This window comes from Corvus cornix, chromosome 2 (genome assembly GCF_000738735.6).
Source record: "Corvus cornix cornix isolate S_Up_H32 chromosome 2, ASM73873v5, whole genome shotgun sequence".
Taxonomy (NCBI): domain Eukaryota; kingdom Metazoa; phylum Chordata; class Aves; order Passeriformes; family Corvidae; genus Corvus; species Corvus cornix.
This window is the reverse complement of record NC_046333.1, coordinates 80,999,298-81,013,411: the sequence shown is the minus strand read 5'-3', so window position 1 is coordinate 81,013,411 and position 14,114 is coordinate 80,999,298. Positions and strand designations below refer to the sequence as shown.

At 41.3% G+C, this 14,114-nt stretch overlaps 1 protein-coding gene across 1 annotated transcript in view; it reads right to left on the bottom strand.

Moving 5' to 3' along the window:
* Positions 1 to 10,715: 10,715 nt before the first annotated feature.
* LOC104685886 (death associated protein) overlaps positions 10,716 to 14,114 on the bottom strand; it is a 54,046-nt gene continuing 50,647 nt past the window's right edge. The window contains exon 4 of the mRNA XM_010393982.4: positions 10,716 to 13,524. Within this exon, the coding sequence (XP_010392284.1) occupies positions 13,405 to 13,524 (120 nt within the window). The 3' untranslated portion in view covers positions 10,716 to 13,404. The remainder of the gene's footprint in view (positions 13,525 to 14,114) is intronic.

The following is a 14,114-nucleotide window of genomic DNA, read 5'->3' as shown; positions in this document are numbered from 1 at the left end:
TCCTGCAAAGAGGGTTGCCCAGTCACATCTCTGACCTGAGGGAAGGCTCTGACCTGGGCTCTCTGTCAACCCATGCTGGTTTCCTTGCAGCTTTCCATTTTTCCTTGTTTCGCTTTTACAGCTCGTTGTTGATGAGATCTCTCACACACAGCAGTCAATGGCGTCTCCTGGAGCCGCTCAGTGCCTCTCGCTCACCTTCGGCTAATTAGCAGTGTCACTTTCATTAACATGGCTCAGAGCTGCCAGGGATCCTTCCCTTCTCACCATCCCCAGCACCACGTTGCAGCTTTGCTCTGTCATTTGGATTTGGGAAACTCTAAACCCCCACATGCAACGCTGGGTAAGAGCTGCATTGTCACCATCCTCCACAGAGAACTGCTCTCTTTCCATCAAGTAAAACACTGGCTTAATCTTTAATTCAACACTGTCTTCTGAGGATCACAGCCCCTGCTCAGGAACAAAGTGAGCCTGACAACAGTCAGAGGCAGAAGATGAAATATTAATCCATGCTTTCACGACATCCCAGCTGGATTATAGTAATTCCCTGTCTGCAGGTCTCCCAAGGCCACCTCCTACAAAACACAGCTTGTACAGAAGCCAGCAGTGGGATTTAACCACGTACTGCAGACAGACAGCCCACCTCCCAGACTCTAAACTTAGGGCTTGTCCAGAGACCTCTCCTCCATTTTTATCTCCAGATACGCTCTTCAATTGCCAGGTGCAGATCACATTCATAACTGTAGCTATTTTTAGTCACTAGGAAAAATCCCAGCCTCAGCATGTGACAAATTAAACAAAAAGCATAAAAACTATAAACATGGTAGGAAGATTCTACAAATACAATAGACTATGGCTCTGGCTCTTTCTCTCCTAAGCCAATCATCCCAGGTTATATGGGTCACTCCTCTTCTTTTAGGGCATTGCATGGCATTTCCTCAGGGCAAGAATTAGTTAAATTGGAAAAGCAACAAAATGAGACCATTGTGAAGAGCTGAGTGTTTTACACCAGTCAGCTCAGGTATGACCAAAGTAAAGAGCATGTGAGGTTGAATGAGAGAAAAATCCACCACCACAGAGAGATATGGCTGAAGAAAACACTGAGGGAAGAAAATAGGTTAAAGCCAAGTTCACCATCTTGGTATTTCCCAAAGCATCAAAGATGCAGCTGTTCCTGTGTTGGCATGTGTTGGATCAAATGCAGGGCTTGTTCCAGTCAGACTTGCTTATCTCCTGTGTGCCTAAGTTTACCCCTCCATTGAAGAGAAATAATTTACTAAATCCCAAGTTAATTCATAAAGTCAGCTCTTGGTTATCAGGTCATGAGGGAAAAGGATGGATGGGAAAATCCACAGAAATAAAACCACTTAATGAAACCTATGTCAGTGTGCCAGTCTGGGCAAATTTGGAGGAAAAATATCCTCTGAGAGAAGGCAGGTTTTCCTGAACCCACCAGGTTCAGGAAAAAATGAATTTTCCTTGGAGGAAAGTGAAAGAGATAAAAACTATTTATTTAACAAACACATGGGAAAATGATAATGATGCTAAATAATAAAACCTCTTGCTGTGGAGAGAAACCTGGGAAAATTTCAGAGTCCTTCCGTAGATCTCTCTCCCCCCTCCTTGGAGCCAGGTCATGGGCCCACCTCCGGGTCTCGGTGGAGAACTCTCCCGAGGTGTTCTGATGTTGAAACAGTCCAGAAAAAAGAAGAAGGGAAAAAACCAAAGTCCCAGGAAAACTAAAGTTCAACTCTCTGTCTGCCTCTGGATGAAAAAAAGGGCTGAAAGCCGGCTGAAGAGCAAGCCGGGTGCTTCCTCCCGCTCCTCTCGCGGCCGCAGGACGCAGAGGAGTGTGTGTGTCCTTGAACAAACTGCTTTGAAAAGTTTTGCTCAGATTTTTTCTCTTCCTCCTCTCAGGCTCAGTTTAAAGGCACAGAAAGGCGCAAAATTAATTTCTGTGCATAAAGCAGCAATAGGGGATACACATCATAAAGTCACCCCAAGACAGTCAGTCAAGCAAACAGAGCACGTGTCATCTCCCGGCTTTGGAAAGCCACACAAAGTTCTTGAGAGATGGCAGAGGCAGCTGGGACAGCAGGGGTCAGAGTGGAGCCTGTGGCAATCCCAGTGCCAGTCTTCAGTTGTCAGGTAATGGTGGGGCTGGACACGTCCAGGACACAGATCATCTGCTGCTCATGGCTGAGCCCATACAGCTTCTGAAGGGCAAGAGTACTCATGCATTCCCTAAAGTACAGATATATAATATTAAAGATATCCTCCTTCAAAACACATTAAAAAAGTGTACTTCTCTCTGAGTAACAGGAAGCTTACTGTGTCCTTGGCCTGTTTTTCCCACCAAGTGGTTTCCTTAGGTAAATGAATATTTGCTGTATAGAAAAAAGTACATACAAAGCTAAGCCTAAAATGCAAGACTAAGAAAGTTTTGCACCATATACCATCATCATGCCCTACTTTTCTGAAGAGTTCCAGCTTTTGAAGATTCCAGTGGTCTATTTAAGAGATTTATGAAGTTATGAAAGCAAAAGTCAGGTCCGTGCAGTTTAAATGCCATTAAATCCCTATGTTGCCATTTCCCATTAGCTGGGTTCTTCTGAAAGCCTTGAGCCAGCTGAGAAGACACATCCAAGAATGACACTTAGAGGGAATTTAAATGAACCCACAGCAGGGTAAAAGAGGAGGCAGAGGCAGCAGCAGCAACAGTAAGTCAAAGAAAGCCAGGATCTAATTTTACAGTGATCATCCCCCACCCAATTATTTAAAAATCACATTAATGTATGAACATGAATCTTCTTATAGAATTGTGGGTTTACATTCACCCAAAACAGCCCTTGGACTCCTAGACCCATGGAAGAGTGAAGAAGTCCTTGTGGCCTGAAGGTCTCTCCCTCATGATAGAGAAGGCTACACTGCCCCCATTTTCAGGGTAGTGTCAAGAAAACCATAGTGGTGGGAAGGAGTTGAAGTGGGAATTCTTGAGTATCATGCTACACCCAGACCTCTGCAGCAAGGCCTACACCTGCAGAAAGGTCTACATCTGTGAAATACTTCGGGAGCCACTCATACCTTTCCTAGGATTCCTTGCAGAGTGTTTCTGCTAATTTCAATTTTATCCACATCTTTTCTTTGAGAAAATATCTACTGAGTCAGGCACTGAACACTGGGATGCTGGCAGAGCATGTACCTACTTAAGGGCTTTTTCACATCTGTTTTCACAGGCAAACCCTATTAAATTGTAACAATAAACCGCATGGATTTTACTGGTAAGCAACCAATTTCCATGAAAGATAACAAAAGCTTTCACTGAAATGGGCTAGAAATCCAAATCCCTTAAAATCTGAGTCTGTATTATAAACACTGTGCTCTAGGCACTGCAGTAAACACTGCTTATTGGGGGGCTCAGGGTGTGTTTTTCTTAGGTTAAGCATCACCAGCAGATGCAGTCACATGTGGTGTGGTAACCCGACACATTTTATGCCTGGTGGAAACTCCAAACACATCCTGTGGTGCAGAACAAAACACTCTTTTTGGCCCCTCTTCCATCAGCTGCTCACCAGCACAACAAGCCCTCACAAACTCTCCTGGTGGCTGGATGCCTCTGGTCACCAGAAATGCCTCACGTGCTGGGACTCTGAGGTGCCTGAACCCCAAGGACCATGCAAGGCAGCGTCCTGAGAAGTGGCCGGGGCAGTGGCCCTCCAAACTCCTACGTCAACAGCACTTGGGTACAAACCTCAGAGACCCTCACCAAGGAAGGGTACAGAGATCACATCCTGGTCTTCCATGCTGGCCTCTGGCTAAGACCAAAGGCTGTCCACTGCATCAGCCAGAGAACTGACTGGGACAGAACAACACCAGTAGACTCACCTCTAATACGAAATGATCTTGAGAACACTTAAAAACACTTTCTGATACTTTATAACACCTTTTAGGCTTTGTTGATACTCAAAGGCATCAACATTTCCAAGGTGCATTACTGAGAAGTCTGTAGCATTTACCTCTCAAAATATCAAGGTTAGAAAAGCTCAGTTGCTGTTGCATCTCACCATTGTTTCTCATTAATAGCTTCCCCAAATTCTGTGCATCAGCTAAACCATCCCTCAGCGAACCTACAGAAAATGCCTACGTGATGTTCAGCATCCAGTGGCAGTTCCAGGGAGTGAAAAGATGCAAGTTCATCTTTAGGTGTCTCCTCTGGATGCTCTCACAGCCACTGCTTTTAGTCACCTCCCCACACCTGGATGAGTTCCCAACTCTAAGCAGCCTAGCCCACCACAAAACAGTACCACTTGCTACACCAGAGTCAATCTGTGGCTTTGCAAGGCACAGGAAGGAGCCAGGCCATGGAGTGTCATGACAGCCTGTCCTTGAGAGTGGCAGCACGGGGGACTGAGATGCCAGCAGATGACACAGGCCTACATCTTAGATGCCGCTGCATCTCAGTGACTCCTGGTGCACAGGGATTGAAGATTTCTCTTTAAGAAGCATTTCTGTGAAGTTTGCAGAAATGCACACAAGTTCACCTCTCCTTTTACACTTGGAAGAGCTTCTGCTGCACAGCTGGTGAAAGGCAAAAGTCTTCAGCTCTATTATTATTAATGCCAGCAAATACTGCTGAAAAAATATACAGGGCTCATATTCATTCCTTGTAGCTTATATTACCTATTAGAACTATAATGCTATCAGAGTAATGTTCTCCATTTACATTGGCTCCAGCATTTTACCTTGAGTACAAATGCTAAGCTATCAAAATGCATTTCTCAGAGTGAACATGAAGGTGCCATCTTTCTTCAGCCACCTTTCAGAGCACTAGTACTGGGTCACTAATGCTATTTAGAATTGCTTCTCAGGGTAATTGGTACAGCTCTTCTTCCTGCAGTGCTGTGCTTTAATCTTTTCACTCTATAATCTCAGCCACAGAAATATTTGTATTTTCAGACCATAAAGGACAATAAATAAGAGTGAAGTTCCTGCTTGATCCTGACTATTAAAAGCATTTCAATAGCACCTGCAGGCTGAGCAGACATCTTGCTAATTGCTTTGCAATCCTGCTTGATTATAGGCAAAGCAACAAGTAAGTAAAAGAGAAACTTCAGAGCAGTAACCCTGGGACTGCTTTTGTAAATAAACAAAGTATATAATTTTTAAAATATACATTTATATATAATGCTTATGTAATTCCTTAAAAAGGGGTTGTGGTTAGACTTATGCTTGTTTCTGCTGACAGATGGTATGCTTGTTTACTAGAAAATGAAAAATTAGGATCTTTTCCCCTAGTTATTAAAATCAGGTATACTGAATTATACAACATGTATACGTTAAGATGTGCACGTACACCTGTGTGTTACAATAGTGATTCCCCCCTTCTATCTTGTAAGCTAATTTACTCTAAAGCATTTTGTTCAACTGTTTTCAAAATAACTCACATTTTCACTCATATAATTTCTTCTTCTAAACTTGCTCTTCCAGCAAAGAGCACTGCACAGACAGGGGCTCCTTCTTCCAAGGAGCTCTGTTGAATTCTAGTTCCCTACTTTTGAAATCACGAGGCCTACACAAGGATAGTCTGGAGTCATATTTTGCATGACAAATTTCATTTCATGCCCTGAAGCCAGAGCTTTATAACACATTTGTGAGTCAGGAAAAAGCCCAGAAATCAATGTTAAAAAAGGGGCTTAGCAGCAACCAAGCTGCAGAACTGAAGATGGGACCCAGCCCTATAACTCCAGCATTCCTCTGCAGAACTCCACAAACACAACTCACATAAAGGAAAGGATCTGCCCACAAGTCTTCTCCACCACTTTTCAGGTTGATAGACCCTACTGTGTTTGAAAAGAGACGTTTGGAGGTCTCTACCTCATGTAAAATACTCTCTAGTCCTGCAAAATAAATCTGAACTTACCTTAATTCCTTGGAGAGCATCACTGAAGTGAACAGGACTATAAACACAAAGTAAAAATCCTCTAAAAGACTAGTGGCCTGCATGGGATGGGAAAATAACCTGCCTTGAAGGAACCTACACTTGTAGGAATCCTAAACCTCCCAGGAGAGATCTGCTTAGATGACATGGGTAACATTTTCCATGCTCTTTAATGTATAGATTCTGCCTTTTTAAGATCCTGTCTGTTTATTGTGCACCCACTGACACAGTCATTCCTATTGTGAAGGACCAGCCATCAGAGAGTGATACACACGGCACACCATGACAGCCAGGAACAAAACCAGGTGCGTAAACAGGCGAAACACATGGATCTAGGGGAGAGGAATATTATGGGTCATGATAAATACTCGGATCAAGCTCTCTACTTCCTATAAGTATTTACCTTAGCCACTGCTGGCTGCTGGTGAGACAGCCATTGGCACACAAAGCACAGCTCTCACTGGGAGGTTTTCAGTGTGGACGTTGCAGGAGCTCTTTGGGGCTACAAAAAGCAAAGTCTGAGTGTTTAACCAAGATCCTCATAACATGCTCAGTTGACAGGCTTATTTAAGGCTTCAGCCTTTCATTCCAAACCCCTCCAGCTGTCACAACTGTCACATCAGCAGCAGGCTAATGTTTATTATGTCCTGGGTAATAAATCAGGACCTAAAAGGAGAATTCTTGCATTTGCTATTCATTATCTCTTGCCCGGAGGGAAGGAATTAGATAAGGAATTAGCTTCTGATGTGGGTCTTTTTATTAGCAACTCAGATGTAACACAGTGAATAACTACCTGCAAAAGGGATGTTAAAGGTGTTCACCCAAACTGTTATGTTCCGAAGAATCTGATCTCCCGTTGCTTAACATCTCTGGGATGAATAAAATCTTACAACCTAGTTTTTAAAATTGACTGTTCTCTCACTGTAGGGGCATACACACACACAATGAATACTAATTAGGTCTCAGTTCAACTAGAATATGTCTTAGTTCTACATCCTACGTGCCCATACACCTAGTGCTGCCTTTTGCAGTGAAGAGACACAATATCTATTTCTTTATGCTTAACCTTGTAGGTTAGAAGAACCAGAATTTATTAAAATCTATTTGCATTTGCAGATTTCCCTCATCTGAAGGCCTCTTCCATGCAAAAAGGTTCAAGGACATGTAGATTTATCAAAGAATTGTCTTTTCAGTTTGTAATTAGGCAGTGGAAGTTGAGGTCACTGAGCAGCATTAAGAAACGGCCAGTATACAGTTCTGAAACAATACGACAGCTCTGTTTCTTTTATCATCTTCTAACAACAGTTTTACAGAGCAGAACTGAATCCACTTCTGTGCTGATCCATTTACTGTTCTACTTTTAATATTTAAGGCTTTACTTCTCTAACCACAGCTCCTGTTCACTGTTGATTTAAATACACCAGAAAGTAAAACAACATGTGCAACATTCCACTGGCATGCGCCCCAGTCTGCTGGTCTTCAAGAGACAAAGCCAGAAGACCTTTATCTTCCTCAGAGATATCACCTGAAAAATTAAATATAGCTTAAGATGAAGTGCACCTGACTTTAGAAATAAGGCTTTTTTTCTTTTTTTAAATACCAAGCAAAGTTTTCTGTTAAATACATTAGGTTCACAAGTAAGCATAAAACCAGGAAAAATGTGATGCCTCTCTTCCTTCAGACCCAAACACTGGCACACTGGTGCAATTTTACCCAGAAAGGCATTGAACATATGGTTTCAGTCACATCTGAAACATGACAAGATATTTGTCATTTCAGCCACTATGAGCATGCAGAAGCTTTTGCTTTTCATTTTAACTAAATGCACTGTTCTATATTTCAAAAGCCTCTTCTGATTTAAGGGGGAAGCCAAGCGTGTTCCATTGTGATCCTGAGATTAACTCAGCTGGCCAGAGCATGGTGCTAATCACACCAGAGCTGTGGGTCCAATCCTCATATGGGCCATTCACTGAAGAGTTGGACTCGCTGGATCCTTGTGAATCACTTCCAGCTCAGAATATTCCATGATCTGGAAACCGATCTTGCTGCTGTGCTCTCCAGTTCACTCGCTCTTCTATGAGTAACAAGTGATGTCACTATCCATCTTAACATGGTATTAGATACCCATTGACACCTGAGACAGCTACCACACATGGCTTGTAAGAACTCATTTTACACACCTTCATAACCTGCCACTTGCTTCTCTGCCAGAAAGTAGGATAGAAACCATTTTACTGAACCAGCTTTAGTCCAGACAATATGAGAATACACCAAAGGTAAAATGACGTGTTACCTTACTGACGTTGATGTGAGCTCCAGGGTCTTTAGCAGCTAACCAATTTTCATAATCCTTAAAATCACTGTGGATTACTAATGCTTTCATTTTTCTAAAGCTATGAGTGACCTACAGAATGCCAGACACTCACGTTTTCTAAAAATACCTCCAATGTAAGCTGGACAGCAGAGATTATGTTACAGGGCTTCTTTCAAGGTCACTTGCAAGATCTATGGTTGCTGTGGCTTTAGTATCCTGCATTTCAATTTTGTCATTGACAGCCTTCTGTGTTGTGCAAAAAATCATCAGCAACCATGCAGGCTTGTCAGCTCCAAATAATAATAAATTACATTCCCAGAAAGAGGTATCATATTCTTCTTCTCACCTCTGATCAGCATTCTGAAGGGATGGGAAACAGTCATTGCAATAGAAATTACTTCTTTGTTCAGGGAGTGCTTTGTCAAATACAGTGCACTCCACCTCTCAGGCCTCATATCTGAATGCTAGTGCTTCCATTTTATGAAAAGATTCAAGAAATAGTATACACTAGATGCAGTCTTTCTCTGATGGGGAGATGAGGAAAATAAATGCATGCACAGTCTTGAAGGAGACCCAAAAACACAGGGACAAGCAAAATACAAACCTCCATCTTTCTAAGAAATTACTAATTTTATATAATACAATCACGCACCGCACTTACCAAAGGTTATGGCTATGACACAGATTTATTTCACCATTTGCTGAAGAAATCCAGTGATTTAATGCTGCAGACTTGACTCAGTTTCTTTTTGCAAGTCAGCCAGTCACTATGATCTGCATCTCTCTGCATCCTTATAGAGCAGATGTTAGCTGTAACCAGTTACACTTAAATGTCTTTATCTTGTGAGATGTTTCTGTGCAAAGAATTTAAATTAAAACAGTGATTTGTCTTAATTCTTTACACCATTGCAGCCTCTGACCAGCAACATATCCCCCTATTGTAAAGGTAACTGTACCCATACTGACATCCCCACATTTTCTAAAATGCAATTATGCGTATTAATCCAATATCTTAAGGCATTAGCCTAGATTTAAATCTCATTTTAAACTTAATACACCCAAATCTGAAGGGAACACAAGAAGTGGCTTATAAAGCCCACACCTCCCCATCCCATGAAGATGGTGAGTATTCAGAATAAAGTTATTCCAAGGGGATAAAAACATATGGCCATTCATTCCCTTCAACTTTGTATGGAAGACTGCTGTGAATATTTTCATTAAACAGCCAGGAGCATACGATGATCACACTACTGTGGAAAAATGTACAAGACTTCTGTTTCAAGGCATCCAGTGACAAAAGGGTAGATCATACTGTTGACATAGAAGTAAATAATTTCTAATTACTAATAACATTTGCAATTCTGCTGATGACAAGGCCATGGAATTTGGAGTAAAATTGGAAAACTCAATCAACAGCATGCCAGACATCTTGAACATGTATTTTCCCAAAATTTTAATTAAAAAGGTATCTTTTGAATCATTTAGCATCAAAAGGAGGCTGAGGGGAGACCCTATTGCTCTTTACAACTACTTGTAAGGAGATTGTAACAAGGCGGGATTGGTCTCTTCCCCTAAGTAACAAATGACAGCGTAAGAGGAAATGGTTTCAAGTTGTGCCCGGGGAGGTTTAGATTGCGCGTGAGAAAAACTTTCTTCACCAAAATGGTTGTCAAGCTTTAGAACAGACTGCCCAGGGAAGTGGTTTAGTCAGCACTCCTGGAGGTATTTAAAAGATCTATGGATGTGGCTCTCAGGGACATGGTTTAGTGGTGGACTTGGCAGTGCTGGGTTAATGCTTGGACTCCATGACTTTAATGGTCTTTTCCAACCTAAACAAATCAGTGATTATCTGAGTACAGAGTCTAAGGATGTCACATTGCAGTAGACCCAGGGCAGTAGCTATCATCTCTACACTGTATCACATACATTTGCTGTATTATACACACACCACACATACACTAAACATGGGACGCCCAAAGTGTCAGAAAGGTCCCAGAAACACTGTGGCAATTTCTCCATATTTTTCAGCAAATCACGTTATGGCATGCATTATAATGTTAACTGCAACTTCATGAGAAGCTTGCCACCTCTTCTGATTACAATACTTGCTTCTTCTGAAAGACTAGAACTCACAAGGCAATTGAGAATGTTACATTTAATTTCCTTTACCATCCTCATTTAGTACCAGGATTAGATTCTCGAGCTTCGCAGGAGCTGAGCGAGCATCTCCAATTTCATAGCGGAAAACAGCAACTCCCATTCTAGCTGGTACCATCTACTTTTTATTTTACTTTAGACTGGACTATTCAAAACAGCTCATCCACCATGTCATAAAACTTCATAATAAATTTCACTATCTATAAAATGTTGATTAGTCATGCAGCAGTCTGTAATAAAATCCCATAAATCCCACAAAGCTGCACCCTGCTGATTTACATTGCACTTACAGGAAAAAGGAGACCAATATACAACTTCATGCTTTATTGTTGCATTATTGCCACATTGACAACTACAGAAAATTTATTTTGCAGTTATTTCAAGGTAACATCTGAACATCTCCTGTGCTTATATGCTATTGCAACAGATTTTTAAAGTATCAGTAACCATTAGTAAGAAATCCAGTTCACCAGTTTTGATTATTTTGGACAAGGTAATGCTTTGGTAAGGACATCTATGTATAAACATGGATACCTCCCAACAATATATAATACGCTTTCATACAGAGACATTTTCTAAGCATATACAAATTCCTGCACTCTAAAAAGCCACTAAAGCTATCTTAAGAGCCATACTCCATTGTACAAACTCACATATCTATCTAAGTAATCAGAGACAAAAATCAGGTATTGTTTATATATGCTGTATATATTGCATTAACAACCAGGAGCAGTAGTTTGTAATTCGAAAGCATCTGTGCTCCTAACTTTTACTGTCAGAATGGAGATGTGGTGTGGCTTTCCAAAGCATTTCTACCAGCTGTTTGTTACAAGACATGGAGCAGAGGTACCCAGCCCCACCTCACAATGTGCCTCCACACTGAGGTTTAGTTTTCCACTGCAGTCAATGGAGCCAAGAGTGATCCAGCTCATCCTGAAAGACACTTCCCTTTGGTCAATGATGCTGTACGTAAACTCTACTTACTGTCCTGACTGCACCACCACTGACTACACTGGGGTCTAGACAGTGTCTCAGATGTAGGCACAGCACAAGGCAGAGCTGAATCCCACCCAGCTCCCCCTCAGGCCAGCAGGTACCAGAAGTGCCTGCAATGATCCGCTCCATAGCTGACGCAGCACACAGGCAGCTCCGGGCTGCACCATCAACCGCTCCCTGTCCCAAGCCCGCAAACATTCCTGCCAGCAAAGCATCTCCTGCAGAGATTCCAAGAGGCTCAACAATGCTACCCTTATAAATGAGTCGCTCAGGTGTGAATCACTTTTACACTCATAAGCAGCTACAAACAAGGCCTCTGCTGCACTGACATCAGAAACAGAAAATGTATTTGAAAAGTTACGCATATTCTAATACAGAATAATTCTTACAAACAACACTCGTTCCTTAAGGCAAGTATGGTTATCTAATCAAATTGAAAATAAGGGCTGCATATATAGATTGTACATCCTTCCTTGGGTTTAGAATAAATATATCCAAGCATATAATTTTCAAAACATCATTTCCATTTCAAGCCTGTGAAGAGATGGAAATGTCAGGTCTCTCGCACCCACATGAAGTGAGTTATTCCACTTGTGAAACGGGCCATACTTCCCATTATTTTGTTGCTGTTGTTTTAAAACAGCTACTCAGGAAACAATTATTTAATCTGAAGAATTTAAAAAAAATAATATTTTTTAAACTTTCCTCACTGTTTTTTAACCATAAATTAACTGGTAAAGCCCCAAGTGACCCCAAAATTTCACTGATTTTCCAGGTGAATGGTTGCAGCATTAGCTCCCACTTTTTTGACACCATTAGGAACTTTATAAACCTGGAGAGTACTAAAAGCTGTATCGTATTTTTAGTCAGTTAAAAATAGAAGGACACTTTAAAAATGTAGGTAGAATGCATAAAATTTTTTTCCTGGTTTTTACAGAGATGAGTTATAGAAGGAAAATGAAAGAGCTAAGTAATTTTGAACTGAGAAATCAATTTAATTATGTGGTTAAAACTAAAACAATTGCTCTATTTGAAAACACTTTTTACTCCCTTGTATCACTACTGTCCTTCAGAATAAGAAGACTAGGAAAAAACATGATGTGCAAAAGAGGTTGGATCATAAACATATTTACTAACAGTATCTCTTAATTTCAAATGGTCATCTCAAATTCAAAATTAAAAAAGGTAGACAGATTTTTCACCAACTTATTTTAAATGCAGTATGGAGGGTCATGAATTCCTTCAGCTTGTTGTTGGAATGGGAAATCATCTCCTCAGAAATGTCTCCCCAGTGAGACTCATGAGATCACAAATGAGTTGTCTACAGCAGCAGTGTTCTTGTAATTTTGATTTCTCTCTCCTCTCCATACCCATAGACCACCAGAGGGAAAAATCTCAGCAAGACTGTGCGAGTGCAAAGGGGTGTAAAGAAGATTCAGCGGGATCTCTGCCCACTTGAGAATGTATGAGGGCCCTTTTATCATCTCCCTGGCTGAGTCCAGAGGGCACTAGGGTGTAACACCATAGGATACTGAAGGCTGCAATGGTTCTATGTAATCAAGACAACCACTGACTTCTGTCTCAACACACACAACGAACTCCCTCCAGACAGTAAACGTACCAGTACAAAAGGGCTGTTCTTCTTTACTGGCTTAGCATAATAACTACATTAACTATCTGCTATTGTGAGTCCATAACTAAAAGTACACATTTTAAGCTCATTAATCCTATTATTCATACTGAAGTTTTTATCTTGGCAATAAGAAAATCTTATAAAAAAGCACCCCTGATCAGCAAACACTCAATACAGAATTTTCCATCTGGGATAACAACTGAAAAATGTCTTCATTCTTCTTAACCCTTGAGAATTAAAGTAAAAGAAACAGCGTATTATTTTAGAGGCCAATTTTACTGATTTGACAGTGTGAATACTAAAGGGTTTTTGTCTTCTCTTGAAAACTTAGTCACTGAGAGCAGTTTGGCAGAGATCCTGACAGGGAGCTCATTTGCGAGGCTGGTGGATGTGCTGTTTGACGTGCTGTGGGTGAGGAAGCTTTTCCACAGAAGGATGTGGTTTCTGATGAGCCACCTGAGCTGCAGCTGGAGGGAAGTCCTTATCACCCTGTTCGAAGAACACAGCAGGAAATGTTTAGGAATCTTAAAAGTGTACTTTCAAGTTCAAATTGATCTAAGTTCTAAAAACTGTGAAAATCAGATGGAAAACAGTGTTGCATGTTACTCTGGAGTCCCCCTGTACACATTCTTTCTGTTCTTCTAGCCAACTTCAAAATTTTTCCTATGCAAGCTTCACTTCCTTCCAGTTACACACACTATCCAATAATACAGTATCTTAATGTGAACCTAGGGAAAAAAACCCCAAATATTCCTATCTTCAGAGGTGTTTGGTTTTCACACAGCCACTAGAAAGAACAGACTATTTTAAAAGTAAGTTAAGGCAGCACAAAAAGCCTTTTGTAGGAACCAGAACCATAGAATGGCCCGGGTTGGAAGGGACCTTAAAGATCATCCAGTTTCAACCACAGTGCTACAGGCAGGGATGTCTTCCACTACATCAGGCTGCTCAGGACTCCATGCAACTTGGCTGTGAACAATTCCAGGGATGGGGCATCCACAACTTCTCTGGACAACCTGTTCCAGTGCCTCGCCACCCCCAGAGTAAAGAATTTTTCTTAACATCTGATCTAAACCTAC